Below are 25989 nucleotides of genomic sequence, written 5' to 3'. Positions count from 1 at the left end.
GAGCCAGCTGAGGGCACACGGCCTGCCTAGGCCGACCGCTTCTCCCCGGCCACCTCACCGAGGTTGAGGCCAGAAGGAACAACCAGACCATCCCATCTGCCCTGCTGTACAGCCCAGGCCACTGACCCCACCCAGCACCCACGCCCTGACCCTGCACCCGGAATTAGACCCAAGTATTACAGGCCGCAGGGGACCGGATTAGTATGTGCCCCAGAGAGAGAATCAGAGGGACTGAGCAGCACCAGTGCCCGAGGCCCCCACAGTGATGAGATGAGACATGCCCAGATAATCCTGGGAAGCGACCTGCACCCACACGCTGCAGAGGAAGGTGACACCCCCCTCCCAGCGTCACTGCCCCTCTGACCTGGGGGGAAATTCCTTCTAGCCCCCGCACACCCCTTCCTGATGCCCGCAGGCTGGCTGACAGCCTGAAGGAACTTCCGGATGCTCCAGAGGAACTCCCTGAAGAGTTGTGCGGGTGTGCATGCCGAACCTTCCTTCTCCTGTTTGCATCTGCGCCTTCCCACGGTGCCTCAGTCAGCACCCAACGCCTCAGGGCAGCTGGCCGTGGCAAACACCTGCTCTGGGGACACTGCATCCCAGCGGATTCCTTCTGCCTGACGAGAGACCCAACCTCGACCAGCCCTGGGCTCTGCAGCTCCCCGCTCTCTCTAGAAGGACCAGAACCAAAATGCCCCGATCCAGACTTTGGACATGTTCAGATTTAATTCCAAAAACTGTCACAGGAGCCCGCCGTGGGCCTTGATCCCAATTCCCTGGCTGACACGCTGGGAGCTGGCAGCGGCACCATCCCAGAACGCACCTAACAAAAAGATCCTGGGATGAGGGTTAGCTTTGAAGAACCACAACCACATCTGTAGACCCAAGGCCTGACGCCTTCTCACTCCAGGTGTGTTCTGGGGTCTCGTCCCCAGTCTATTCTGAAACTCTCCCCGTAACTGCTAGGTAGCTGGGCTGTCACCTCTGGTCTCCAAGGAGCCGTGAGTGCTTTGCAAGCCATTCCTTAGACAGGAATCATAGCACTGACATGCAGCCCCCTCTGGGGCGGAGGGCAGCAGCTGTTTAACGGTGCCCAGATTCAGTGCCGAGCATTTCCCAGATCAGGATCTCAAAGCACGTTCGAAAGGTGAATAAAGAGGAAACATCCAAGTGAGGCCAGGAGGGAAGTGAATTGACTTGCTCAGGGTTATGTAGCAACTAAGAAGTGGGGCTGGGCTCAGAGCAACGTCACCTCGCTCCTAATTCCATGCTCACAGCACTGGGCCCCTCTACACAACACGTAGGAGCTCAGCACAGGGCGAGGAGAAGAATGTTGTATGCGACGGACACGACAGCTGGGATGGAAGGCCGGAGGATGCAGTTAATACAACAGAAACAGGCAACCCCCCTCTGCCTGGGAAAACGCCACGGGAGCTGTGATAACATCATGACTTCGGCTCTGCCTTATTACCGGTAGCACCGCAAGGCCCCTCTGTGCTAGGTGCTGCACAGACAGCCTCCCTCCCCTGCAGTCTGAAAGAGGCAAGACACCCAAAGGAAAGGAGGGGAAGTCACTTGCTGAGGTGATACAGCAGGTAGGTGGCAGAACCAGGGCTAGCACCCAGCTCACCTGACTTTCCAGGCCAAACCCCTACCCACTAGACCACACTGCCTCTTGTTCTCATCCGGGCACTTCCAGCCGCACCACGGCCCCGGCCACACCACTCTAGAGACTGAGGTCAGCAGCCCTGACTCTGGGAGAACAGCGCCCCCTAATGAGTCACAACCGCATTGCCTGTAGGACCTCGCTGCTTTTTTTCCCAGACACTCCCTCCCCAAACCCTTCTTAGCTTGGGAGCCCTGACAAGCCCGCAGCCCGTGCTGGTGCTACAGAAGTAGTGCATGCGATTTTCGATGCACTGTACAAACAGCTAATTCATTGACCCTCGTGCCCCGCGAGCTGGGTAAATATTATGATCCCGATTTTAAAATGGGGAAACTGAGGCTCCAATCATTAAGTCCCTTGCCTAAGCCAGTGACATTACAGGGACTAGAATCCAGGTGGCCTGGCTCTGCTCTCAATAAACTAGACCACCTGTAGCACCCCAAGCTCTTTCTTAACCCTGTAAGCCTCCGAGCCTAGCCTGAAGCAGGAGCTTTCCCTGAGATTACCAAGGAGGTTCGGTAATTCTTCTCATCCCAAAGTGCGGGTGAGGCCACATAAACTAAGTGCAGGTTGGGGGAATTAGGAGATAAGGGGCATTCATCCTTCGGTGTCATGGAGCACGTCAACAGGGTAGTAAGAAGTTACAGGGCGAGAGGACATGTAAGCCTCACCCCTCCCAGTGGTGCATCAGAAATGCAGCCACCTCTGGGGTGGAACACAGCAACTGCCAACAGCACAACGTAAGAGTCTTGGTAACATCTTGGCAGTCACGCAGAGGGCTCTGCAGGGCACTGCCAGCCCCAGCAGTCACCAGGCCGGGTTTGGGATGACTGGGGAATCCCAGCCCCCTCGCTCTCAATGGTGTGAGGTATAGACCAGGGAGCACCTGTAAAGGAATCAGATTGGGGTTCACAGCCACAGAGCTGGGATCGGGGTCCCAGCTTTCCTGGGGCTGTGGCACCCTCCCGGGGGATCCCGGATACCCCTGCGAGGGGAGGCAGCAGGCAGAGTTGGAAGCAACACGGATTTATTACGAAGCCTAAAGGAAACCTGAGTCCTGCAGCCACATCACCAGCATTCCCTCCGCAGGCAGCATCCCAACCTGGCAAAGTGCTGATTTACTGATCTCCGGCGTCCTCTGGTGGCAGCACTGCCGAACTGCTTGGGATTCCCAGGGAAAGGCGAAATAAACAGAAGGGGGGGTCCCGTCCAGCACAGGGCTGCTGGGGCGGCTTGAGGGCTGGGAACGCGATGTGCCCCTTTGTGGGCACAGTCACCCTGGTGGTCCCGGAGGAGCCAGGGTCATCCATTCCCAAGCCTCTGTCCAGACCCTGCCGGGAGGGGTGTATCACACACTTTGGATAGGTGGGTGGGTGGATACTATCTTCTTCTCTCTCACCAGGGTCGCTCTTCGTCCACCTCCTGGTCTTCCCGTCCCCCCATTCCTCTCCCGTCCCAACTTTCCCTGCCTCCCAGCCCTCCCCAAGTTCCTCTGCCAGAGTCCTCTTCTTTCTCAGGTTATCTCCCTCCCTGTGGGCCTCTGGCCTTCTCCCCCACTGCTTGTCCAACCCTTACCCGTCTGTCCTGCCCCCCTCCCAACACACCTGACTCTCACTGTCCCGCTTGCGCCCACAGGCCTTGAGTGCCATCGGCACATCCCGCTGGGCAGGAATGACAGAGGAATATTGAGGAGTCCGAGAGAGCAAGGAGGAATAACAGCTTACAAGGGCTCAAGAGGAAGGTTGGTCTTAGGGCCAAAGCGTTGGACGGAGTCTCGGGAGACTGGGGTTATATTCCTGGCTCTGTCACTGGTGTTCTGGGTGATTGCGGGCAAGTCCCTGCTCGGGGCCTCAGTTTCCCCATCTGTAAAATGGGGACAACGCCACAGATTGCTTTGAGATCTACTGACGAAAAGTGCTATGAAGAGCCAGGTGTTATCATGTGGGGGAGGGATCAATGTCGGCCTCTCCGTTCATACAGCGCCGAGCACACCAGGGCTGTTGCCACCACATCAATATGAAATAATAAATGAGGATACTGCCTTATAACCATGCCTATTTGGGGGCTACATCAAATCAGGAACCAGCCAACCAACTGACTTCAGCCTCATTCCCACCATCCTGGGTTCGGTGCATAATACCAGCAGCCTGCTCAGGGCCGGCTTTATTAACTGCGGGGCCCGATTCGAATACCCGGCGGTGGTCCGGGGCTTCGGCAGCACTTTGGCGGCAGGGGGTCTGCTCCGGGTTTTCCGTGGCACCGAAGGACCCCCACCCCCGCCAAAATGCCACCGAAGACCCCTGGAGCGGACCTCCCGCCGCCGAAGACCCCAGAGCGGACCCCCCGCCAGGTGAGTAAAAAAAAAAATTTAAAAGGCCCCTAAGGCAAGGGGCCCTGGCGCTGAGCCCAATTCCAGGGAATCGGGCGAATCGGCCTAAAGACGGCCCTGAGCCTGCTCGTGGACTCCTGACCTACCCTCATCCATGAGCACGGAGGGAGACGCATTCCTGGAGACGCGAGGCTGAGCTAACCAGCAGACAATCTTGGCTTGGCTTTGGGACACACCCTGCCCCTGCGCTCTATTCCTTGCTCTGTGCCACCTCACCGCTCTGTGCCTCGGTTTCCCCATCTGTAAAAAGGGGCTTCATCTCTCTTTCCTATTTCATACAGTTGTGGGAAGGGTTAATTCATAGATTCCCAAGAGCAGAAGGGACTACGGCAACGATCTAATCTGACCTCCTGCATATCGCAGGCCAGAGAACTTCCCCGCAATAGTCTGTGTTTGAACCAGTGCAGATCTTTGAGAAAAACACCCCATCTTGATTAAAAGGAATGTTTGTACAATGCCAGGAGATCCCTGGATGAGAGGTGCTAGCAAAGTGCTATTAAGAAATAATCATAACACTACCCAGTTCTCACATATTGGCTTGGCAGAACTTGAGTTTTTTAAATATAATTTCAAGCGAGAAAACCAATGCTTATTTTAAAGCATTTTTTTTTATTTTTATTCATTTCTATTTTCACAGTTGTGCAAAATTACAAGGGGAAGCTGCGATCACATGATTTAGCAAAGATCCCCTGCCCCCTGCTCCAGCAGCATCCTCACCCCAGTGCCTCCCCATGCCTAAAATTAACGTGGTAAAGCACGGGTGGAGGGGATGGAGGCAACTGCCCCCCCCCCACTTAAATAGCACCCCTGCTCCAATTCCACCAGCATGTTTTATACACATCAAGGTGGGACCCAAAGCTCTCAAAAGCACCATTTCATAGAATCATAGAATATCGGGGTTGGAAGGGACCTCAGGAGGTACCTAGTCCAACCCCCTGCTCAAAGCAGGACCAATCCCCAACTAAATCATCCCAGCCAGGGCTGTGTCAAGCCTGACCTTAAAAACCTCTAAGGAAGGAGATTCCACCACCTCCCTAGGGAACCCATTCCAGTGCTTCACCACCCTCCTAGGGAAATAGTGTTTCCTAATAGCCAACCTAGACCTCCCTTCCCCATTTGTCATACGTTGCCGAGGTATCACTTTCGATTAGTATGGATGGAAATAATTTTGCCTTAGTCTGGGTGTTTGTATGCTGAAATTGATGTTTACTGACATTTACCGATAAAAAGCGAATCCTTCCAAGCCTAGTTATCTCGCACTTCCCACCAGTAGATCTCAACGCGCTTTACAAGGGAGGCCAGATGGGGAAACTGAGTCACAGAGTGGAGAAGCGACTAAACCGAGATCACACTCAAAGGCCTGCTCCTATACAGCCGATGAGCCGGAGTCTGAGCTCTGCAGGAACAAATCCCACATTCTCAGGCGCGGTACCACTCATTCCAATGGTTGCCCTGTCGTTCAGACAGTGTGTTGAGAAACATGATAGCAAACTGAATCTGAAATGGTTCTAAATTCTCATGAGCTCCAACCAAAGCTGGCCAGTGCTCCGCCTAGCCCGCTCCCCGCAGTCTCTCACTCGGGTGCCCCCGTACCCCCCTCTCCATGCCCAGGAAAGTGCCCCCACCTGCCATGATAATACAAATAATAACCAACTGTGGAGACTTCCTCGTCCACTCTTGCTTCCTCTTGCTGCTGGATACCGGCCTGTCTTTTGCAGGCCAAGCTTTGAACTGAACTAAACTAAAATGCTGCTTGTACTTGCTGGGAGTAACAAGGAGAGGTGGCTGTCAGAGCTCGGCTAGCACTGCAGAGCTCTTACTGTGGCTCTAGACACACATCTCTGTGCATAGATTCATTGATTCCAAGCCCAGAAGGGACCATTGTGATCACCTAGTCTGACCTCCTGCATAGCCCAGGCCAGAGACCTGCCCCACAATCATCCCTAGAGCCGAGCTTTTAAAAAACCAGCCCATCTGCATTTAAAACTTGCCAGTGATGGAGAATCCATCACACCCCTGGACAGGTTGTTCCAATGGTTATTCACGCTCACCGTTAAAAATGTACATCTTATTTATGTCTGCATTTGTCTAGCTTCAAGTTGCAGCCATTGGATTGTGGTAAACCTGCTGCTGCTAGACTGAAGAGTCCATAATTAAATATTTGTTCCCCAGGTAGGTATTTATAGTCTGGGACCAAGTCCCTGCGCCTTAAACCTTCTCTGTGTTAAGCTAAACAGACTGAGCTCCTGGAGTCTCTCACCCTATGGCAGGTTTTCTACTCCGCTGTTCCTACTGAAGCAATAATCATTCACGCTGCTACATCTGTGCCCATGCAGGGCCCCATTCACCCCTATGGCTTTGTGGAGCCACCTGGGCCAAACTCCCCTCCTGCTCCAGAGGCCCAGATTCCTTCCCTTTGTGCAAACAGGAGACTCACCCCTTCAGCCGTGTGAGGCATATGACACGTAACTGAAGAGTCCTGAGTCCACATCACCCACTGCTGCGGGGGGCCAGGGAAGAAGCTGCATGCGGCCTGCATGGGCCCAGGGGGTGCAGGGTCTCCCAGTTGGGGCAGAGTGAAGGGGCTCTGGGCTGGGGGGGGGGACACGGTTTTCCTGCTGGGGGTGAAGGTACTGGGTGTGCTCCCAGCTCGGGGGCTGGGGGAAGAGGACTATGCAGTGTGCTCCCGGCTGGGGAGGGGGTGCCGGGGGGTGCATGCTGGGGGAGGGGGTGCTGGGAGAGATGAAGGTGCTGGTAGCTGAGGGGCAGGGGGTAGGGACAGTGGTAAGGTGTGCACACCGCTGGCGAACGTGTTACGGGGGTTGCATGCTGGGGGAGGGGGTGCTGGGAGAGATGAAGGTGCTGGTAGCTGAGGGGCTGGGGGTAGGGACAGGGGGTTTGGGGTGCTCCCGGGTGGGGTGGGGGTGCCGGGGGGGGCATGCTGGGGAGGGGGTGCTGGGAGAGATGAAGGTGCTGGTAGCTGAGGGGCAGGGGGTAGGGACAGGGGTTTGGGGTGCTCCCGGCTGGGGAGGGGGTGCCGGGGGGGGCATGCTGGGGGAGGGGGTGCTGGGAGAGATGAAGGTGCTGGTAGCTGAGGGGCAGGGGGTAGGGACAGGGGGTTTGGGGTGCTCCCGGCTGGGGAGGGGGTGCCGGGGGGTCATGCGGGGGGAGGGGGTGCTGGGAGAGATGAAGGTGCTGGTAGCTGAGGGGCAGGGGGTAGGGACAGGGGGTTTGGGGTGCTCCCGGCTGGGGAGGGGGTGCCGGGGGTTGCGTGCTGGGGGAGGGGGTGCTGGGAGAGATGAAGGTGCTGGTAGCTGAGGGGCAGGGGGTAGGGACAGGGGGTTTGGGGTGCTCCCGGCTGGGGAGGGGGTGCCGGGGGGTGCGTGCTGGGAGAGATGAAGGTGCTGGTAGCTGAGGGGCAGGGGGTAGGGACAGGGGTTTTGGGGTGCTCCCGGCTGGCGTGGGGGGGGAGAGAAAGCTGCACGTCGCTTTGCTGGGGGGGGAGGAAGGTGCTTGCAGCTGGTGGGGGGGCAGGATCCTCCCTGGGGGGACTGAGGGTTCCCTGCTGGGGGAAGGGGCAGGGGTCTAGGCTCCTTCCTGGGGGAGCCAGGGGTTCGGGGGGGGGGTTCTTGCTGGGGGGGGCAGGCTCCTCCTAGGGGGCTGTAGCTCCCCGCGGGGGGCGGGGCTGTTTAGCGCTAGGCTCCTCGTGGGAAAGACCGAGGCGCTCCCTGCCGGGGGGCGGGGCTAGGTTCCTCCGGGAGGTGGGGGCGGAGCTTTCCCTGACGGGGGCGGGGCTAGGTTCGCGGCTCCGCGGGGAGGCGGGGCTGGGAGCTCCCTGACGGGGGGCGGGGCTAGGTTCCTCCGGGAGGCGGGGCTGGTAGCTCCCTGCCGGGGGCGTGGCTAGGTCCATCCGGGGGGCGGGGCTAGGTTCCTCCGGGAGGCGGGGCGGGGCTTTCCCTGACGGGGGCGGGGCTAGGTTCCTCCGGGAGGCGGGGCGGGGCTAGGTTCCTCCGGGAGGCGGGGCTGGGAGCTCCCTGCCGGGGGGCGGGGCTAGGTTCCTCCGGGAGGCGGGGCGGGGCTAGGTTCGCGGCTCCGCTGGGGGGGCGGGCGCTGGATCAGCTGACGCGGGCGGCCCGGCGCGCTCATGGCGGCGCTGTTCGGCGGCGTGGAGGGGTGAGTCCGAGCCGGGGCTCGCGGGGCGGGGGCGGGGGCGGGGGCGGGGGCGGGCAGCCCTTGGCATCCCGACTCCCTCCCTAGGCACCAGCCCGAGGGCAGCCCCCTCCCCACGGGCCGGGGGGAGCCGCTCCTCTCGCTCCAGCCCCCTCCCTCCCCGCCGTAAGTGTGCGGTGCCCTGTCTCCAGCTCGGTCCAAGATCACCCCCCCTCCCCAGAGTGCGAGCCCCCCCCCCCCGCGTGCAACGCCTTGCACGCTTCTCGGGCTGCGTGCACCCCCCCCCCCGCGTGCAATGCCTTGCACGCTTCTCGGGCTGCGTGCACCCCCCCCCGCGTGCAACGCCTTGCACGCTTCTCGGGCTGCGTGCACCCCCCCCCCCCGCGTGCAACGCCTTGCACGCTTCTCGGGCTGCGTGCACCCCCCCCCGCGTGCAACGCCTTGCACGCTTCTCGGGCTGCGTGCACCCCCCCCCCCGCGTGCACTGCCTTGCACACTTCTCGGGCTGGGGGGATGGCTGGTGCTGGTGTCTGATGCCTCCAACATGTGATGCTGTATCTGGGATACCCTGTTGCCCCGCAGGCTGCCCCAGCCTTGCGCAGACCCAGCGGGTGGCTGAGCGATTTCTCTGTGTGATGCACGGGCCACAGGCTTGTTACCAACCTGACCCTCTTCAGGGCAGGTGCCCGTGCTCCTCAGCTCACTTTCCGGGTGGAAGAGGGTTCTTCTGGGCCTGGCCCCCTGGATTTTGGGGTAATTGAAATCCTGGTGCCTGACTCTGGTTCTGGCCCACATGCACTGGGCAGTGCACATCAGCTTCACAGCTGGGGTGGAATGTGCTGTGTTGAGCCCAGCCTGTGGGGATCAGCTGTACCAGGGAAACTGGCTCCGGGTCCGTAGGGGTGTTGCAGGTGCCTGGCTGAGTGCAGTTGGTGTGCCCGGCCCGGCACAAGTCCCACTATATGGTGTGGTCCCTGCCCCGGGTGAGTCTGTAATCCAGCGACAAGTGTATGGAAGGGAAAACGGAACCATATTTACATGGATGCAACCTTGCAAAATCAGCCCGTGTGCAATAATCTACCCACTTGAGGGGTGGGAAAAACCCAGGGTGATATCTGGTTTCACGAGAACGCTGCACCCATCTAACCCACGGGCCTTGGCTACGTGACGAATGCTTTGCTGGAATAGATACACTGGAAGTAGGGTTGCCAACTTCCTAATCGCACAAAACCGAACACCCTAGCCCCGCCCCTTCCCCAAGGCCCCGCCCTGCTCTCTCCATTGCTCACTCTTCCCCACCCTCACTCACTTTCACCGGGCTGGGGCAGGGGTTGGGCTGCAGGAGTGGGATGAGGGCTCCAGCTGGGAGTGTGGGCTCCGGGGTGAGGCCAGGGATGAGGGGTTTGGGGTGCAGGAGGGGGCTGGAGCAGGGTGTTGGGGATGGCCAGACTCTGGGAAGAAGTTTGGGTGCAGGGGGTTGGAGTACGGGGTCCCAGCAGCACTTACTGCAGCTCCCAGGAAGTGGCCACCAAGTCCCTGCAGCCCCTAGGTGCGTGAGCAGCCTGTAGGCTCTGTGCGCTCAACTGCCCTCATGTCTGCAGGTGCCGCCTCTGTGGCTTCCATTGGTTCCCAGCCAATGGGAGCTGTGGAGCTGGCACTCAGGGCGTGGGCAACATGCAGATCCTTCCTGGCTGCCCATATGTCCAGGGGCCGCAGGGACCCAGCAGCTGCTTCCGGGAGTTGTGCGGAGCCAGGGCAGGCAGGGTGTCTGCCTTAGCCCCGCTGCACTGCCGACCAGACTTTTAATGGCCCAGTCTGGGCTGCTGAACGGAACCGGCCTTCCGGTCAAAAAACGGATGCCTGGCAACCCTAGCTGGAGAGCCCTAGCGCAGATGCAGCATGTGCTGGCAGAAGGAGTTTTTCTGTCGCTCTCTGTGCTCTCTGTCTGCATAGCTGCGTCTATACTAGCATTTGCAGTTTTGATGGTACAGCTGTGCTGCTAGGGCGGGTGTTTTTCACACACTCCCTGACCGACAAAGCCATGCGGAAAAATTTTGCAGTGTAGACCGGGCTAAGGTGTGACCTGGAACAGATTTAGTTAAACCAATGGCACCTCAGTGTGGACAGGCTCGTGTTGGATTAAGAGTGCCTTTTTTTCCAGGTTAGCTCAAGTCAGCTCAGAACTGATTTGGTTTAAACGAAGCTGAAATAAAAAATGATTGAAGCTAGACTGGTGTCGCTTTCCCATGTAGGCGGGCTTCCTGTGTCCCTCTGGAAGAGGAAAACCGCTTACCCTGGGTGATTAGAATTAGACAAGGCTGTGCTGTTGGAAGTATGCTTTCCCTCCCAAACCACGGCTTGGAGCTGCTTGTGTTATCTTTGATGTGTGTGCATAACCTGTTGGGAAGGCTTAGATGTGGGTGTGATATCTGATTTAAAAACTGCAAGGTGCAACTATGGCCAAAGGTTTCTGCACAGTTCAGCTTCTGAAGCAGCTGACTTTCTCCAGCTCAGTGCAGAGCTACCTTTCAGATTTAGGACTTAAAGTCCATCTGAAATGACAGATCTGTTGTCGGGAGACTTGGTGATGGCTGAATTCAGGGGCACTGCTAGGCCTGCTGTCTGTTGTAACCGGGTTCCTGACGTATTTAGCTTTGTGGTTCGAATGGACACAGCTCAGGTTAAAAATCATATTTTGAAAAAGTCCTCTTCATTACTTCTGATTGGAGAAAGCTGGTTTTCTTTTTGCCAGGGTAGCCTCTGAAGCGTCACTCTCGATAACCCAGGGGAACAGACTGGCAAACTTCACTTTGAAATTCCCTCTATCTCCAGAGGAGAACCCCAAGGAAATCTAGTGCAAGATGATCTGCTGAAAACTTTTAAAGGCACAAACGTTTTCAACATCAAAGTTTTGTTAAATTAGTGTTTAACTCTGAATTTACAGGTCTAAACTGACGGTTCCCCCTTTTATAAGCCAGTGTTTAAAAAGAACCCCTGAAAAATTTGAAACCGAGAACTGCTTCTTCCGAAGTCTCCCTCTCCTCCCGCACCCACGTGCAAGCTGTCTCATTATTGTAGGGTTGTTCATGAGCTCTGGCAGCAACTGAACATGGCAGATGCAAAGTGTTAGAAGAGTCTCTATCACTGGAGACGGGATGGATCACTCGATTTACCTGCTCTGTTCTTTCCCTCTGGGGCACCTGGCACTGGCCACTGTCGGCAGACAGGATACTGGGCTAGATGGACCGTTGGTCTGACCCAGTCTGGCCGTTCTTATGAAGACTTCTTAATACTTTCATTTCTAAAATGTGTGTGGTATGCGTGCAGCTCTTACTGTGTTAGAAGTGCAATTCACCTTTAAACACCTGGTCTTCCCCCATAAATTTTCTTGTACGCATTAAAAATATATTGAGCCAGATTCATGCGGGGCGGGTGCAACCCTATTAAAATCTATTTAATGACTATTGTACTGTAATTTCCGAAGAGCTGCTAACGTGTCCAGTGTGTACAACTAAATAATGCAGTCCTTGCCCAGAGGAGCTTGAAATCTTAGCAGGAACTACTGTAACCTAAAGGGAAATCCTTACTTTACCCAGGGCCCAATTAGCCCGTGGGACCCATTGCCACAATCAACTGATGGAGGCCAAGAGCAGGTTTCAGAAAGGATTTCTTTGCCAGTTAGAAAATCCATAGTTCAAATAAGATAAACTAGAGGGTTATGAATCATCCCCTAACTAACTAACGGGTTAGGATGCAGCTGCCCCTGTGAACGGGTTATTCCGTAGTTGTCCATTACAAAGACTTTGCGTCTTCCCCTGAAGACGCTGCCCAGTAAGACGGGCAGGAGAGTGGACTAGATGGACCATTGATGGTGTTAATACCAGAGTTGCTTGGGGGCAGTTGGGATGAGCGTCGTTGTGCCAGTGGCCATACAAACATAGAAGGCAGCTGCAGTGCCAAGAAACCCCACTCTGTGTTGACCAGACGCCGAGTGGAAACGGAAGCAGAGGTGAAGTGGTAACGTGTCCAAGGCCGCCCAGCAAGTCAGTTCTAGATCTGGCACTAGAACGCAGCCGTGCCGACTCGCAGGCCAGTGCTCTCCCCATTAGACCACGCTGCCTTGCTCTGTGGCCTGGCGATTCCTGTTCTGCTGGGAAGATGGGGGGGGGGGTGTTGCAGAAGACAGCATCTCCCTGCCCCAGGGAAGGGGGAAACTGAGCCTGCTTAACCCAGCCCTGGCCCAGTTAGTGGTGAGATTTAAGGTAACTTGAGACAAGCTGGCCCGGCTGAGACCCCATCTGAGCAGGAGCTAGAGACTTCCTGGTTCTCTGAGCGATCCCTGGCCCATTCGCACCATCCAGTTAACAAGCTCAGCTGTGTACCTGCCCAGCCTTCTGCCTGAGGCTCAGCACAGGGGAGCTGCGGAGAGGATCTCTGGATCTGCCAGGTTGTTATAGTAATTGCACTTGTTGCCATGGCTGCATGTGTGAAAGGGGAAGATACCAAGATGAATCCGAGGAAGGCAGCTCCAAAGAGAAAACATGTTCTGGTGCTGCCGTTCTCTGGACCTCGTCCTCGCCCAGGGTCTGGTTATCGTCCTCTCTCTGCCCGCCGATGGTTTGCTTGTAATCTGTTTGAAGAGACACTTGGCAGGGAGGAAGGGACCCCTTCGCATTCCCAGTGCATGGGAGCAAAGCAAACACTCATTGTGGAAGAGAAGTCTGCCTGGTCGGTGTCTTGTGCAACAGTGTAGCCATGCAGAGAGCACATCCCGCTCTAATAAATCCAGATTACAAACCAAAAGTCTCCTGGACCCAGATAAGAACATAAGAACGGCCGTACTGGGTCAGACCAAAGGTTCATCTAGCCCAGTATCTGTCTACCAACAGTGGCCAATGCCAGGTGCTCCAGAGGGAGTGAACCTAACAGGCAATGATCAAGTGATCTCTCTCCTGCCATCCATCTCCATCCTCTGTCCTCCAAGGTATTCAGGCTCCTCGCTTCCATCCTGATCCACAAAGATCCATTGATTTCTGTGGAAGTGAGGAGCCTAAATACTTCCAGGATCTGGCCTTCGGCCCCCCTGCTAATGCAGTCAGAGACCAAGTGAGATTTTTCAGAAGCGCCGAAGGGAATTGAGCACCCGACTCTTGCTGGCTTTCAGTGGGTGCCTAATTACCTTACGCACTAAAAGGACCACAATGATCATCTACTCTGAGATCCTGCATAAGAGGCTGGAGAATTGTACCATTCCTAGCCCCCTTTCAGGCTGCTCTGGTGTCTGTAGCATGTAGCAGAGGCTTTGCACCTGACCTTTAGGAATAGCCAAGCCATGGGGATGCTTGTTGGATGGTGCAGGTCTGTGGGGCACTGGGGGGTTTGCACACTTAGCCCCTGATCCTCTGCATGGAGCCCTACAGGGCTGGAGATCTGCCTGTACTGAGCTTGTCATCACAGGATCAGGGCCGTATTCAGTGAGGTAACACAGCGCTGCCTCTTAAACAATAGACTGCATCCCTGGCCCTTGCATTCAGGTCAAATGTATCCTGAAAGTGGGTGGCATCACACCAGCCTTGTGCTCTGCAGGATGCCTGGGTTCATGGCTGGTGGGGGTGTTTCTTCTTTCAGTAGGCTGGGAAGGGACTCTGGCTGCATGCAAGCGAAAACAGAAAAGCTTAATTGAGCCTCATGCTTCAGGACTTGAGTTGGTAACCTGCGAGTCTAGCAGAAATCGCTCCCTTCCTCCACTTCCCCCAAGAGACCTCGCCCGCAGTATTGCACAACTCTGGAGGACCTGGGGATTACAGTGGACAAGAAGCTGGATATGAGTCAGCAGTGTGCCCTTGTTGCCAAGAAGGCTAATGGTATATTGGGCTGCATTAGTAGGAGCATTGGCAGCAGATCAAGGGAAGTGATTATTCCCCTCTATTTGGCACTGATGAGGCCACATCTAGAGTATTGTGTCCAGTTTTGGGCCCCCCACTTCAGAAAGGATGTGGACAAATTGGAGAGAGTCCAGCAGAGGGCAACGAAAATGATCAGGGGGCTGGGGCACATGACTTACGAGGAGAGGCTGAGGGAACTGGGATTGTTTAGTCTGCAGAAGAGAAGTGAGGGGGGATTTGACAGCTGCTTTCAACTACCTGAAGGGGGGTTCCAAAGAGGATGGAGCTCAGCTGTTCTCAGTGGTGGCAGATGACAGAACAAGGAGCAATGGTCTCAAGTTGCAGTGGGGGAGGTTTAGGCTGGATATTAGGAAACACTATTTCACTAGGAGGGTGGTGAAGCACTGGAATGGGTTACCTAGGGAGGTGGTGGAATCTCCTTCCTTAGAGGTTTTTAAGGCCCGGCTTGACAAAGCCCTGGCTGGGATGATTTAGTTGGGGATTGGTCCTGCTTTGAGCAGGGGGTGGGACTAGATGACCTCCTGAGGTCCCTTCCAACCCTGATATTCTATGATTCTATGAACTTGCTGGATGCATTTATAGGGGAAGGGCTGCCTTCCACTGGGGACGGAGCAGGACGATGGCATCTACGGCTCGTCCATAGAAGGTGTCTGCGCTGGGGGTGTTACACTGAAGCATGCCCCTAGTGGAGGGGTGTCCTGTAGGGCTTGCATTGGTCTGCATTGGAAAGAGGGGACGGTGCTCTGCAGAGTATGATTGTGGTGCGGGATAACTGGAGTCTCCTGCCTGCGGGGCAGGTACGGTATGGATGGGGGTGCACCTGTCCTGGGCCTTGGCTACACAATTCAGCCCTGACCTGGAGGGACCAACTCTAGGGCTTAGAGTTCAGTCTGCATGGCCTGTTTGGTCTGGGGTCTCTCTGGGCTGTGGCCATCAATCTGCTGGGAACTGCACTGAGACCTTCCAAACTCGTTTCATGTGCACCGGGGATGGTTACTACGGACCTGAGCTCAAGTCACACCAGCAACCTAGAGGTGCAAGGTTCTCTCTGCCTTTAGCCAGAGCCAGCCAGTCCGTCCCCTGCGCACGCCCTTCTAAGGGGATCATCTTCCATGTCTGACTTCCAAAATAAACAGACCCCCCCAGCCTGAAAGCGTCCCATCTGAATCGGTGTTTGGGCTGCACGGCGGAGCACAGAGCAAGGCAGACAGCTGGCTAAGGCTGGGCCAAACAGACACCGACTCTCATCTGGCCCTGTAGTGTCTCTGCTGGTGATAGCAATGGGAGGGAGACAGCTGGTAATATTGTGGGGAAGGGGGAGAAAGAGAGACACTTCAGCCTGTACCATGAATGTCAGTGTTTGCCAGAAGTGTTAGTTACCAGAACTAGCCGGGTGCCTCACGCTAACTGGAGGTTTTGTGCGAACATTCTCACAACCCGTTCCAGTGTCGCTCGGGAGAGAAAATTCACATCTAAGATCATTCGGAGAGCATTTTCCATCCCAGCGATGCCCTCTGTATTACCACCCTGGAGCAAGCAAAAGATGCATGAAGGAAGAGCCAGTGTAGACAGGACCATGTTGTCTAGGCATAAGCAGAGCTGCCTTCAAACTTGGTGGCTGAAGTACCTGAACGCTAGTTCTGCTCCGGCATCCATGGGGAATCATGGCTCTGAATTTCCTCAACCTAGAGGCACCCTGCAGAGATTTCTGAGTGGCTGAGGTGGTATTTCTCCCAGCACCTTCCTAGAGCTTTAAACAATCTTGTTAGCGGCGAGACCCGGCTCTTCCATGGGGGCGCGGCTCCTCTGGGAAACGTTACAGCAAAACACCCTCCCCGTGCCCACTGCACAGTTGTGCATGGGACGGATCCATGCAGGAATCGTGGGTTGCGTGGGAAACGGCCGCAGCTAGCGGGCCTGTCGCAAGCCTTCCTCGAGTGTGGCTGCCTTCAGCCCAGCAGCAGCTGCAAAGATTGAAAACTCTCCTGGCGCTTGGAAGCGAGGGTAGATTTCAGGAGTCCGGGTGGGGGCTTTCCTCTAACTCTGACTCTGGAGCGGCTGCTCACCCAGCTTTGCCCGAGGGGGGTGGCATGAGCCCATTGTGCACTGAACTGGCATGTGTGCCTCCTTGATTCCTTAGGGGGGGGACCCACTCCAAGGTGGTGCTGATATCTGAAGATGGCAAGATCCTGGCAGAGACCGACGGGCCCTGCACTAACCATTGGGTAAGGATCACGCAGGATGTGGCAGGCGCAGCTGGGGCGAGAGGGATCTGGGATGTTGTTACTGGGCGGGGGAGGATGTGCTGGGACAGCACTCAAGCCTGGGGGTGATTGGTGATAGCCAGGGGGGTTAATTTGCATGCCATTACCCAGAGTGCACTTCTTGTGGTCACGTTGTTACCTCTAATTTCCAAGCTCTGGGTAGGAACCAGTGGGCCCCCACTAGGCCAGCAGAGGGCCTGTGCGTTTAACCCCTGCTGCGCTGGTTGAGTTACAGCCGGAAGGAGAGCGCAGACTCATAGAACCAGTTAGGTGGACTAACATCACGCCCTTGGTCCTCGGCCTGGCGCCCCACCGAGAGAGGGGGGGGGGGGGGCTAAAACCCAACCCCCGGGCTGCTTGGAGGTGTCCGAAGTCCAGATCTCCGTTCTGATGCTGGGTCCCCGTCTTCAGAATGGGCCCCGCCCCGAGAAATCAACACGTTGAGCTGTTTGAGCTCTGGATTCCGACTCAGCGGCTGCCCTTGGACCAGGGCTGCGCTACAGACTCTGCTGGCACAGGGGTGTGGAGAGGTGGGACCCCGACTGCCACAGCTGGGCTGGCAAAAGCCCCTAGTGTAGCTGGAGCTACGCCAGCCCAGCCGTGCTTTTGCCAGTATAACGGGGGGACGGTGGGGTTGGCCTGGAATAAGCTATCCCAGCGCAAGCACGGTTTGGCTGCTATACGCTGCATCCACACTAGGCTCCTAGTGTGAACTGCTTTGGTGATGGGTGTGGAACAAGATCGCTGAGCCAAGCACTTCTGGGCGGGCAAGGGGGATGCCTGGTGCTAGTCTGCATGTTAGTCCCAGTCTGGGGGCTGGGGTTAGCATGGGAGCAGCTTGTCCCCAGCAAGCGGAAGGGTTTAATGAGAGATGCTTGTTGTCCTCCCCTCCCCGGCTAGCTGGTCGGCTCAGACAAATGCCTGGAAAGGATCAACGAGATGGTCAGCGAGGCCAAAGGGAAGGCAGGTGCCAGCCCGCAGGTTCCCCTCCGCTCGCTGGTGAGTTACCCGTGCGGCGGCGCGAGCCCTGCCGGCTCTGCGGCGTGGGCTGCTCGGGGCGCAGTCAGATCAGAGGGGAGGGAGGCTGGTCCTATGGCTAAAGCACAGGCCAGGGGATGGGGGCCCTGTCTCAGACTGAGTCCTTGGGGTGTCATTTCTCCCCAGTGCTGCCGGGTAAGAGAGCAGGGGGCAGCAGGGGAGAACCTCTGCCCAGTGCTCAGCAAGGGTCAGAAAAGCGAAGGGCGGGCGGGTCTGAGGAGCCAGATGCAGAACAACGTGGGAAACGCTGTATGCTCAACAGGCGGCCCAGCAGGCTGGGAACTGCAGGATCCACAGCTTGGGCTGGGCTGGGGCAGGGGGGGCACCCAGCTCTGGTCTGTCGGACTCACGCGGCGTGTCTGGCGCAGGGGCTGTCTCTGAGCGGGGGGGAGCAGAAAGAAGCCATCAAGAAGCTCATCGAGCAGCTGCAGACCCGCTTCCCGCAGCTGAGCGAGAACTACTACATCACCACGGACGCCATCGGGGCGATGGCCACCGCTACCGACCACGGCAAGGACCACACTCGCCGGGCGGGGCGGGGGCAGGAGGGTTCGGAGTGCTGGGTCCTGCCGGGGTTGGTGACGGGGGGAAGCCGCGTGGAAACGGACACTATTATCCGCCTCCCGTTTGGAGCTGCTTTGTTCCCGAGGCTTGGTTGTGGCGTGGGAAGCTGCCCTGGCGGGGGGGGGGGGGGGGGGGTCTGAGGCCCGGCCATATGCCCCGAGGGGCTACGACAGGGATTCTCCTTGGGAAACCCTAGAGGAGTGAGGCACCGCTGAGGTGCGATGGGAAGTGTGGCCCTGGAAACTGGGTGATCTGCCCTGCTCAGGGCCAGGGGCCAGCCAGCCTGTCCTGGGGCAGAGCCCCCTGAAGCCGTAGCTTGCCAGGGTCAGGTCACGCTGCCTGACGAGCGCCTGATTCCTACAAAGAGCCCCCCGGGGGCAGGGAGCTGCCAGGGGCGGGGCCACGGGAGCGGTTTGCTGCAGCGTGTCGGTGCAGCTGACGTTACCTTGCAGGAAGGGTCTGAGCAGGCCCTGGGCGCAGCGTTAACCCTTCTAGGGCCGGGGAGACCGGCCAGCAGCCTACCAGTCCTCTTGCACCTCCCAGTCCGGCAAGGAACCAGCGAGAGCTCTGGCAGTGCCACCACTAGGGGGAGCCCTCGTGGTCTCGCCGGTACTTGTGGGAGCCCGGGGTAGAACCGGTCCGGCCGCGAGGGAAGCCCAGCGATCGCGGCCCGCGTGCTCCTTGCTGGAGTCGCTTGCTGTGTGCGGAACGGCGTCGAAAGAGGGCGCGACTGGCTCACGTGGCACTGGCCAGGCTCCGGCGGGGAGACACCTCCCTGCACGCTGACTAGGGAGACCTCGGGAGCATGGAGCGTGGGACGGCTGGGAGGGGTGGGGCTGCGGGGAGAGCGACCCCGCTAGGGTTACTGGGCTCGGCTGGGGCTGGGCCAGCCTCATGGGTGGGCAGCTGCCCAGGGTGCCGTGCTCAAGAGGCAGGAGCGGAGCAGGCCGGGGGTGCGAGAAGGGAGCTTGGGGCAATGAAGGGGAGGGAGAGGCAGCAGGGCCTGGGAGTGATCGGGGGGTGGGGAGCCCGGAGAGGCAGTGGGGCCCACGGGAGGTGTGGGGAGCTCGGGGGGGTGGGTAAAATACAAGTTCGCCAAGTTCGTGCCGTTTTTCCTAAGGCCGGCCCCAGTCACCTGTTGGCCCTTCCCTCTCCCCCGTAGGCGGCGTGGTGCTGATCTCGGGAACCGGTTCCAACTGCAAACTCATCAACCCCGACGGCTCGGAGGTTAGCTGTGGAGGGTGGGGGCACATGATGGGAGACGAGGGGTCAGGTAAGAGCCTCGCCGAGGAGTTCTGGGGACAGGGGAGGCTGGGCCGGCGGCTAGCTCTGTTCCTGAGCCTGCGGGGGTCTCTCACCCCACCCTCCTCACCGCCCGGCTGAGCCAGAGCAAATCTGAGTCCTCAGCCAACGGGCCTCTCGAGGGCGGTTCCTTGCCCGGTGGAGAAGGGCGGCTGACGCAGAGGCTGGAAGTCTCTCAGCGAGTGGCTAGCAGGGCCAGGAGTCCCTGGCTCTCAGATGAGAGGTGGCCAGGGGCGATGTATTGGCCTGCAGCATTATCCTTTGGGGGAGCAGTGGCAGATCAGGCACTGAAGGGTAAAAGCTCTTACGGGAACATTGCGGTTATAATAGATAACACAGGAAAGCCAGAGTTACGGTTACAAGGCACTTGGATGTAGGGAAACTAGCAGGTATGGGATCTGAACAACCTTCATTCTGCCCCCCATGGAGACGCCCAGAGAGAACCAGAAACTCAGGCTCCCTTCTCCATCTGTAACGGTTTCCTCTTGTCGGTGATCTCACAAATGACTGTGTTCTCCGTGTAGCCGTTCCATGGTTGTGCTGGCCCCAGCCTCCTTTGTGCTCCTGCGTGCGCCATGGAAACAAACCCGACCAGACAAACGGCCAGCGGATGGCCACGCCGGATTCTGTGGGGTTCTGTCGCCGGCAGTTCTTTGCATCTTGCAGAATCGGGCCCTATAATTTCACGTGATCTAAGTCGTGAAACATGGAGCTTGTGTCTCTGCCGTGGGGACATAAAACCGGTTATAGAGCCTGGGGCATGTTTTCAATTCTACGCCTGCAAAGCTGTCCAAGTGGGCTGCTGTGGATTTCCTAAAACTCTTGATCTGAAAATAACACTTCTTAGGGCTTGTCTGCATGGGGAATCTATTCTGGAATAAGGTAGGTGTGAATTTAAAGGGCTGCCGCTATCCTGGTCAGTTTCCCCATGTAGATAAGCCCTTAGAGTAGTTATGAAAGGAGCGAAGATGGGAGGCTGGTGGTGTGAAGGGGGCAGAGTTAAGGTTACCTGGGTATTTTCCCTACTTTCTAATGTTTGGGTTTCTTGTCAATGTTGCCTGTTAATGCTCAATTTCCTGGCTCTGTACTGGTGGCTTCTGGGTCCCGCCAGCATCCTTGCAAGGGTATTTTACTGACCTGTCCTCTCCACCGTAACCAAGTCCATTATTGGCACTGCTGGATCCGGGTCCGGCCGCAGTTCAGCTCTGGGTCGGTGAAGCCAAGCCTAACCACCTGCCTCTTGCGGCCTCTTGTTCTGCAGCTTTCTGGATCGCGCACCAGGCCGTGAAGATTGTGTTCGACGGCCTGGACAACCTGGAAGTGCCGCCCCACGACATCGCCTATGTCAAGCAGGCCATGTTCGATTACTTCCAGGTACCCGGCCCAGCCGCCTGGGCACTGCCGGAAGAGGGCGCGGCTCGAGGCGGGGAGATGGGGCCAGGCTGGGTCTGGCGTCTCAGAGGGGCGGAGAGCCTGACACTGCAGTGGGTGTTCAGCACCTCGTGTGATCAGGGCCCTGGGTAACAGCTGTTGGTCTCCTGCTTCTCCAGAGCCCTCTGAAGGGCGCTGCTGTGCGGCATGGAGCGTGGCACACACCGGCTTCTTTCCTGGGCACGCTCGCCCGAGGGAACGTGCGCAGCCGGGTCCCCTGGAGTGACGAAGCCTGGGTTAAAGAACACGGGGGCCCTGTGGCGCCCCCCCCCCCCACACCTTCCATAACTAGAGAGCAAAGCACCTCTACCCCATACATCCCCCACAGAGAGCCCCGTATGCCCCTCTCCACCTCACCCCACCCACAGGCCCCCGAATGCCCCCTCTCCATCAGCCCCCACTTGTCCTGACAGCCCCCCATAGCCCAGCAGCCTATGTCCCATCTCCCATGCCCCCCCACTCACCCCAAACATTCTCCACTCGCCCCACCCCACCCCCAACTCCCTCCCCACAAATGCTCCCCCCTCACCCCATAGCCCCTAACAACTTGTCCCAGCCCCTCACCCGCTACCCTGGGACCTTCCTGGCCACTCTCTGGTGCCTCCCACCCCACCGGCTTAGCACTTCATTCCCATCCGGGATTAGCGTGGCTCCTCCCGATCCTGGCCACGCAGCCCCGCGCCACTCGAGTTTGGTACGGCCGTCCCTCCATGCTGGGGGCGGGGGGAAGGGGGGTAACCCCCAGCACAAGGGACTGGGGGCAGCCCCCAGGCTTGGCAGCCACTGGTACAGGAGGGAGAGGGGCTTGGCTCGGGGAGCTGGGTCTAGGTCACCCTTTCAGGCTTGCACTCGCCCGTCACTCCCTGGTATCTCCCTGTCCTGCACTGTAAAACCACCACCGTTCCCACACGCCGTGTTGCCAGGTACCTGGAGCTGCGCGTACTGGCAGCCTGGGGGTGGCTGGCATAGGCAGGGGGGTGGGGATGCTGGTTTCTAAAGGGCAGCCCCCACAGTCTGAGTAAGGGACCCCGAGCAGAGGGTCAGGCTCCAGCCTGCGCCCCGGCGATAGGCACACGCATCACCCCCGCATATCTTGTGTCCCTGCAGATCTCTGACAGGATGGGCCTCCTGACGCATCTCTACCGGACGTTTGAGAAATCCAAGTTCGCGGGATTCTGCCAAAAACTAGCCGAGGGTATTGGAGGGACTTTGTCCTGGGTGGTTTTGGTTAATCCTCCATTCTGGGTGTCTGGGCACGTGGTAGGGCAGAGACAGCCTGACAGGAGGCCTGGCCGGGACCTTGTTCAAAAGGCTGGACTGGCTCGGGAGTGGGTTGCTGCTGCTGGCTCCCAGCTCAGAGAGGAGGCAGCAGGTGGGAGCAGAGGACCCTAACCTTGGGTAGGCTCTGCAGAGCATTCACCCCCAGGAAGGAGGAGCATTGCCTGGGGGGCAGAAGGGGTGGCACTGAGAGGGGGGAAACTCAGGCTGAATGTCAGAAGAATCAGACTCGGAGCTTGCCCAAGGGAAGCGTTGGGGGCTCCATGGCGTGGGACTCAACTCCCAATGGGGAGGCCGTCCCGCACGGGCTGGGAGATAGGTCTGGCTCGGCTAACACAGTCTCTGCATCCCGCGGGGCAGTGATATGACTCTAGCTCTGTGCTCGGCAGTCGTGGGAGCCGACTGCGTCTCCATGAGCGGGGCTCCCGGAGGTGTGCTGCTGTGCCTCGCCCCTTCTCGTCAATCTCCGGGGAGTCACCTTCCCCCAGGTTATACGATGAGCTTCACCCACTCCCCTGGACGTGCAGAGGGGGGCAGCTCCTTTCTGTGTGGGGCCAGGCCCTTTCCTGCCGTGGCTCCACTAACGCTTGCTAATTCCTGATGGGGGTTTTTTGCATGCCCCTGGTAGGATGAGCTCTGGGTACTTTGTTAAACCAGACAGAACTGGTTAGGCGCAGCCCGTCCCTCCAAAAGCAAAGCGTCACCCGATGTCCCCGAGAGCTGGCCCTGCAGCCGCACCCCGGACTGCCAGAGTTTTGACTCTGACAAGGGAGAAGAGCCAGAGACTCCATGAAGTCATTCTAGAGAGGTTTATAAGGCCCGGCTTGACAGAGCCCTGGCTGGGATGATTTAGTTGGGGATTGGCCCTGCTTTGAGCAGGGGGTTGGACTAGATACCTCCTGAGGTCCCTACCAACCCTGATAGTCTGTGATTCTAAGTCACTAGGGCCTTGGCCACTGCTCTTACGAGGCGGGCGCTCATGCTCTGGGGTGGGGGGTGGGATAGAACCCTGAGACAGTGCAATATCGATCTAATTCAGTATGGAAAGGGGTGGGGGGCTAGGCTGGATCTGCGAGCAGGAGCCCCACTTTGTCTTGCTCTTCTTTTTGAGATGCAAGAACCTCTTCCCTGTTCCGACTCCAGGTTGTTAGTGTGCAGAGCACACTCCTGGCCCGTTAAAGGGACCCTCATTAAACTCTTGGGATGGTACCAGGCTGCCCAGGTCCATGGGCCGAGTACAGCAAAGGGCATCTGATCAGAAAAGCTGATGGGGAAACTGACAAGTGCCCGTACAGCCCCATGGGGCAGATACCTAGTGTCATTTTCATGGCTTCTTCCATGCTGCGTGGGGGGAGCGAGGGCTCAGCATGGGGATAGAACACAGCAGCTGGGACACTGGCCTCTGGGTCTCCGTTTGCCCCTGATTAGTGAGAACGTCCCTACCTTGCTGTGGGGTTTGAGATCAGCAGCTGAAAGGTGCTAAAGCAAATGCAGAATATCTGCCTTTGGAGGACCCTGCTTCCACCTCAATAAGAAATTGGTGAGGGGGCTAGAATTCTTCTGATTCCAAGCTCTTAGCTTCTAGCACGCGATCCAGCCCTGCTGTGATCCGGCTCCCTCTTCCCCCGATGCTTCAGACCTGCCTGGGGCAGCTGCAGACAATTCTCTAGAAAGGGCTCTGTTTCTGTGTCCGACGGCAGGTTACTTGTAGCGTCATAACGTCAGTCAGGGATCAGGGCCCCATTGTGCCAGGGGCTGCGGAGAAGACAGTAGCCCTGCTGCCTCGGAGAGTTCACACAGCCCATGTATTGCTCTGATCCCATCGCGTGCTTGGGAACTCTGTGTACCGGGATGAGGGAAATCTGTGAACCTCCCATGCAATTTACAGTAACGCTCCCTGGGGCAGCTCTGACATGGCTGAATAGGCTGCATTGCAAACTGACACCCCCCGGAGCAACCGTTATATGACCCAACCCCGGTCTCGACAGCGCAGTGGTGGGAGAGCTCCCGGTGACGGCGGCAGTGCCTCTCGCGGGCGGGAGCAGCTCTCCTGGCCGTGTGCTGGTATCTTCGCTACCACCCTACAGCGGAGGTGGACGGGCAGACATGCCCTGGGTCTCTACAGTGCAGGCTGTAAATGAGCCGTCTCTGGAATCCCCTTTTGGTCTCGGTCACTCAGCTTTGAGACTTCCCCTTTGGGCTGAAGTTGCCCGGGCACGTGCTCTGCCCCCTTTGTTAGAGAGTTCGAGCCAAATCCCTTTGGCAGCTTTTAAATTATCCGGGTGAAAATGGTCCTCGTAAATCAGCTGCTGCATCTCGTTATGGATGGGAGCAGGATTCGAACCAGCATCACTCCCCCTTGTGGCAGGAAGGGAACCTGCACTGGTGGCTGGTAAAGCCCATCTGTACCCACCATTGTCCCTGTTGTACTTCTCCTGCTCAGGTGCCCAGGCGGGGGACCCTCTGTGCCGTCACATTTTCAACAAGGCTGGGGAAGTCCTGGCTCGACACATTGTAGCTGTGCTGCCAAAAATTGACCAGGTAACCGCCGGGCGGCTGACTCCGCTGGGCCTGCAACACGCCTGGGAGCTATTGCCAGCCTCAGGCCTCCTGCTCCGTCTGTGCTGGGCAGCGTTTTGCACTGATTCTCAGTGGCGCGGGCTTGGGTTGCACTAGCTAATTCTGCTTTCCCCCTAGAGCCTCTTCCGAGGCGAGCTGGGGCTGCCGATCCTGTGCGTGGGCTCCGTGTGGAACAGCTGGGAAATGATGAAAGAAGGTGAGCCAGGAAACTGGGCAGAGGGGGAGGTCTTGGGGTGAGGGTGCAGGAGTGGAAGGGGTCCGGGTCCTGTTCCCAGTTGTGCCCTTGGGCGAGTCACTGAGCCGCCGGGCCCCCGTCCCTGCAAATGCCGAGGCTGCTGCCGTGTCCTGGCTCCCAGCTCTTGGGTCCCAGCCCACCCGCTGCCTTTGAACGGCAACAGCCGTATTGTCTCGATTGGAACGTGGCTGATTGACCCTTCCCCCTCCCCCCCCCCCAGGGTTCCTCAAAGTCCTGAGCCAGGCCCGGCGTCAGGAGCTGCACAGCATCTTCTCCAAGTTCACCCTCTTGAAGCTGAAGCACTCGTCAGCGCTGGGTGGAGCCAGCCTGGGGGCCAAGCATATAGGGCAGGCGCTGCCCCTGGACTACACTGCCAATGTGGATGTCTTCTACACACACTCCTTCTAGGGTCCCCTGGGGGGACTCGGCTCCTCTCCCTCTCTGCCTGGGCAGCAGCCGGCCAGGCGCCCTACCTTTTACATTGTTTCTTGGTTTGTGTCTCTGGCGCAGCCGGGGGGGGGGGGGAAATATTTACATATCGATGGGAATTGCATCTGGCTTTTTGTATCAACGTGTTTTGTAATTCGTCAATAAAAGGTCACAGACCCAGCTGACTCCATCTGTCCCCCAGGAGCAGAATCTGCTGTTTATTGTAGGGCCTACAGGCCAGAAGGTGGGCCCTGCTCTGAGCTCGCACCACCTGTAGCCAGCTCAGCTCTATGCATTAGCGTGGGGAGCAGCTCCTCTCAGAGGACGGGGTGGAGCAGTGCAGGGAGGTGACTGGATGACCAGCCGCCCATCAAGCTGACTGAAATCACAGCCGTTTCAGCGGGAGGATGGCAAACAGCTTTGACTGACTGGGAACTTCTGTGGGAATCGTTTCCGTTTTCTCAAACTTCTGCGCTTCCTTTTGGCCAGCTGAGAAGGTTTTACTTGCTGAAAACTCAACCCCCTTCCTCTAACGTATTTCAGCCAACTTGAATTTTTGCTGAACCTTCTTATGGGGAATCGCTTGCTGATCAGCCCAGGCCGGTGGAGTACAGGGAGCGGGAGGTCAGTTAAATGGTTGGAACAAGGGCTAGTTAGGCCGCAGGACGCCTGGGTTCTCTCTCCAGTTCTGGCCCCAGCTAGAAATGAAATCTAGCCTTTGAGCAGCCCAGAGCCAT

The 25989-nt window shown here is 57.8% G+C and overlaps 1 protein-coding gene across 1 annotated transcript; it reads left to right on the top strand.

The window, feature by feature from the left end:
* The first annotated feature begins 8167 nt into the window (after positions 1–8167).
* On the top strand, positions 8168–25350 carry NAGK (N-acetylglucosamine kinase). Its single transcript, XM_045019506.1, has 10 exons — positions 8168–8228; positions 16272–16356; positions 17296–17394; positions 17802–17943; positions 19160–19270; positions 20561–20673; positions 21838–21925; positions 24452–24549; positions 24706–24784; positions 25044–25350. Exons 1-10 carry the CDS (start codon positions 8200–8202, stop codon positions 25229–25231), a joined length of 1032 nt encoding a protein of 343 aa, XP_044875441.1. The 5' UTR covers positions 8168–8199; the 3' UTR covers positions 25232–25350.
* The last annotated feature ends 639 nt before the right edge of the window (positions 25351–25989 follow it).

Source organism: Mauremys mutica, chromosome 5 (assembly GCF_020497125.1).
Source record: "Mauremys mutica isolate MM-2020 ecotype Southern chromosome 5, ASM2049712v1, whole genome shotgun sequence".
In the NCBI taxonomy this organism is placed as follows: domain Eukaryota; kingdom Metazoa; phylum Chordata; order Testudines; family Geoemydidae; genus Mauremys; species Mauremys mutica.
This window is presented reverse-complemented; position numbering and strand designations above follow the sequence as displayed.

What these genes read in the sequence shown, in the direction of transcription:
- NAGK (XM_045019506.1), top strand. Translation starts at nt 8,200, where the DNA reads ATGGCGGCGCTGTTCGGCGGCGTGGAGGG. An exon ending in GGCCACCGCTACCGACCACG is followed by an intron (nt 17,944 to 19,159) that starts GCAAGGACCACA and finishes TCTCCCCCGTAG; the next exon opens with GCGGCGTGGTGCTGATCTCG. An exon ending in GATGGGAGACGAGGGGTCAG is followed by an intron (nt 19,271 to 20,560) that starts GTAAGAGCCTCG and finishes CTTGTTCTGCAG; the next exon opens with CTTTCTGGATCGCGCACCAG.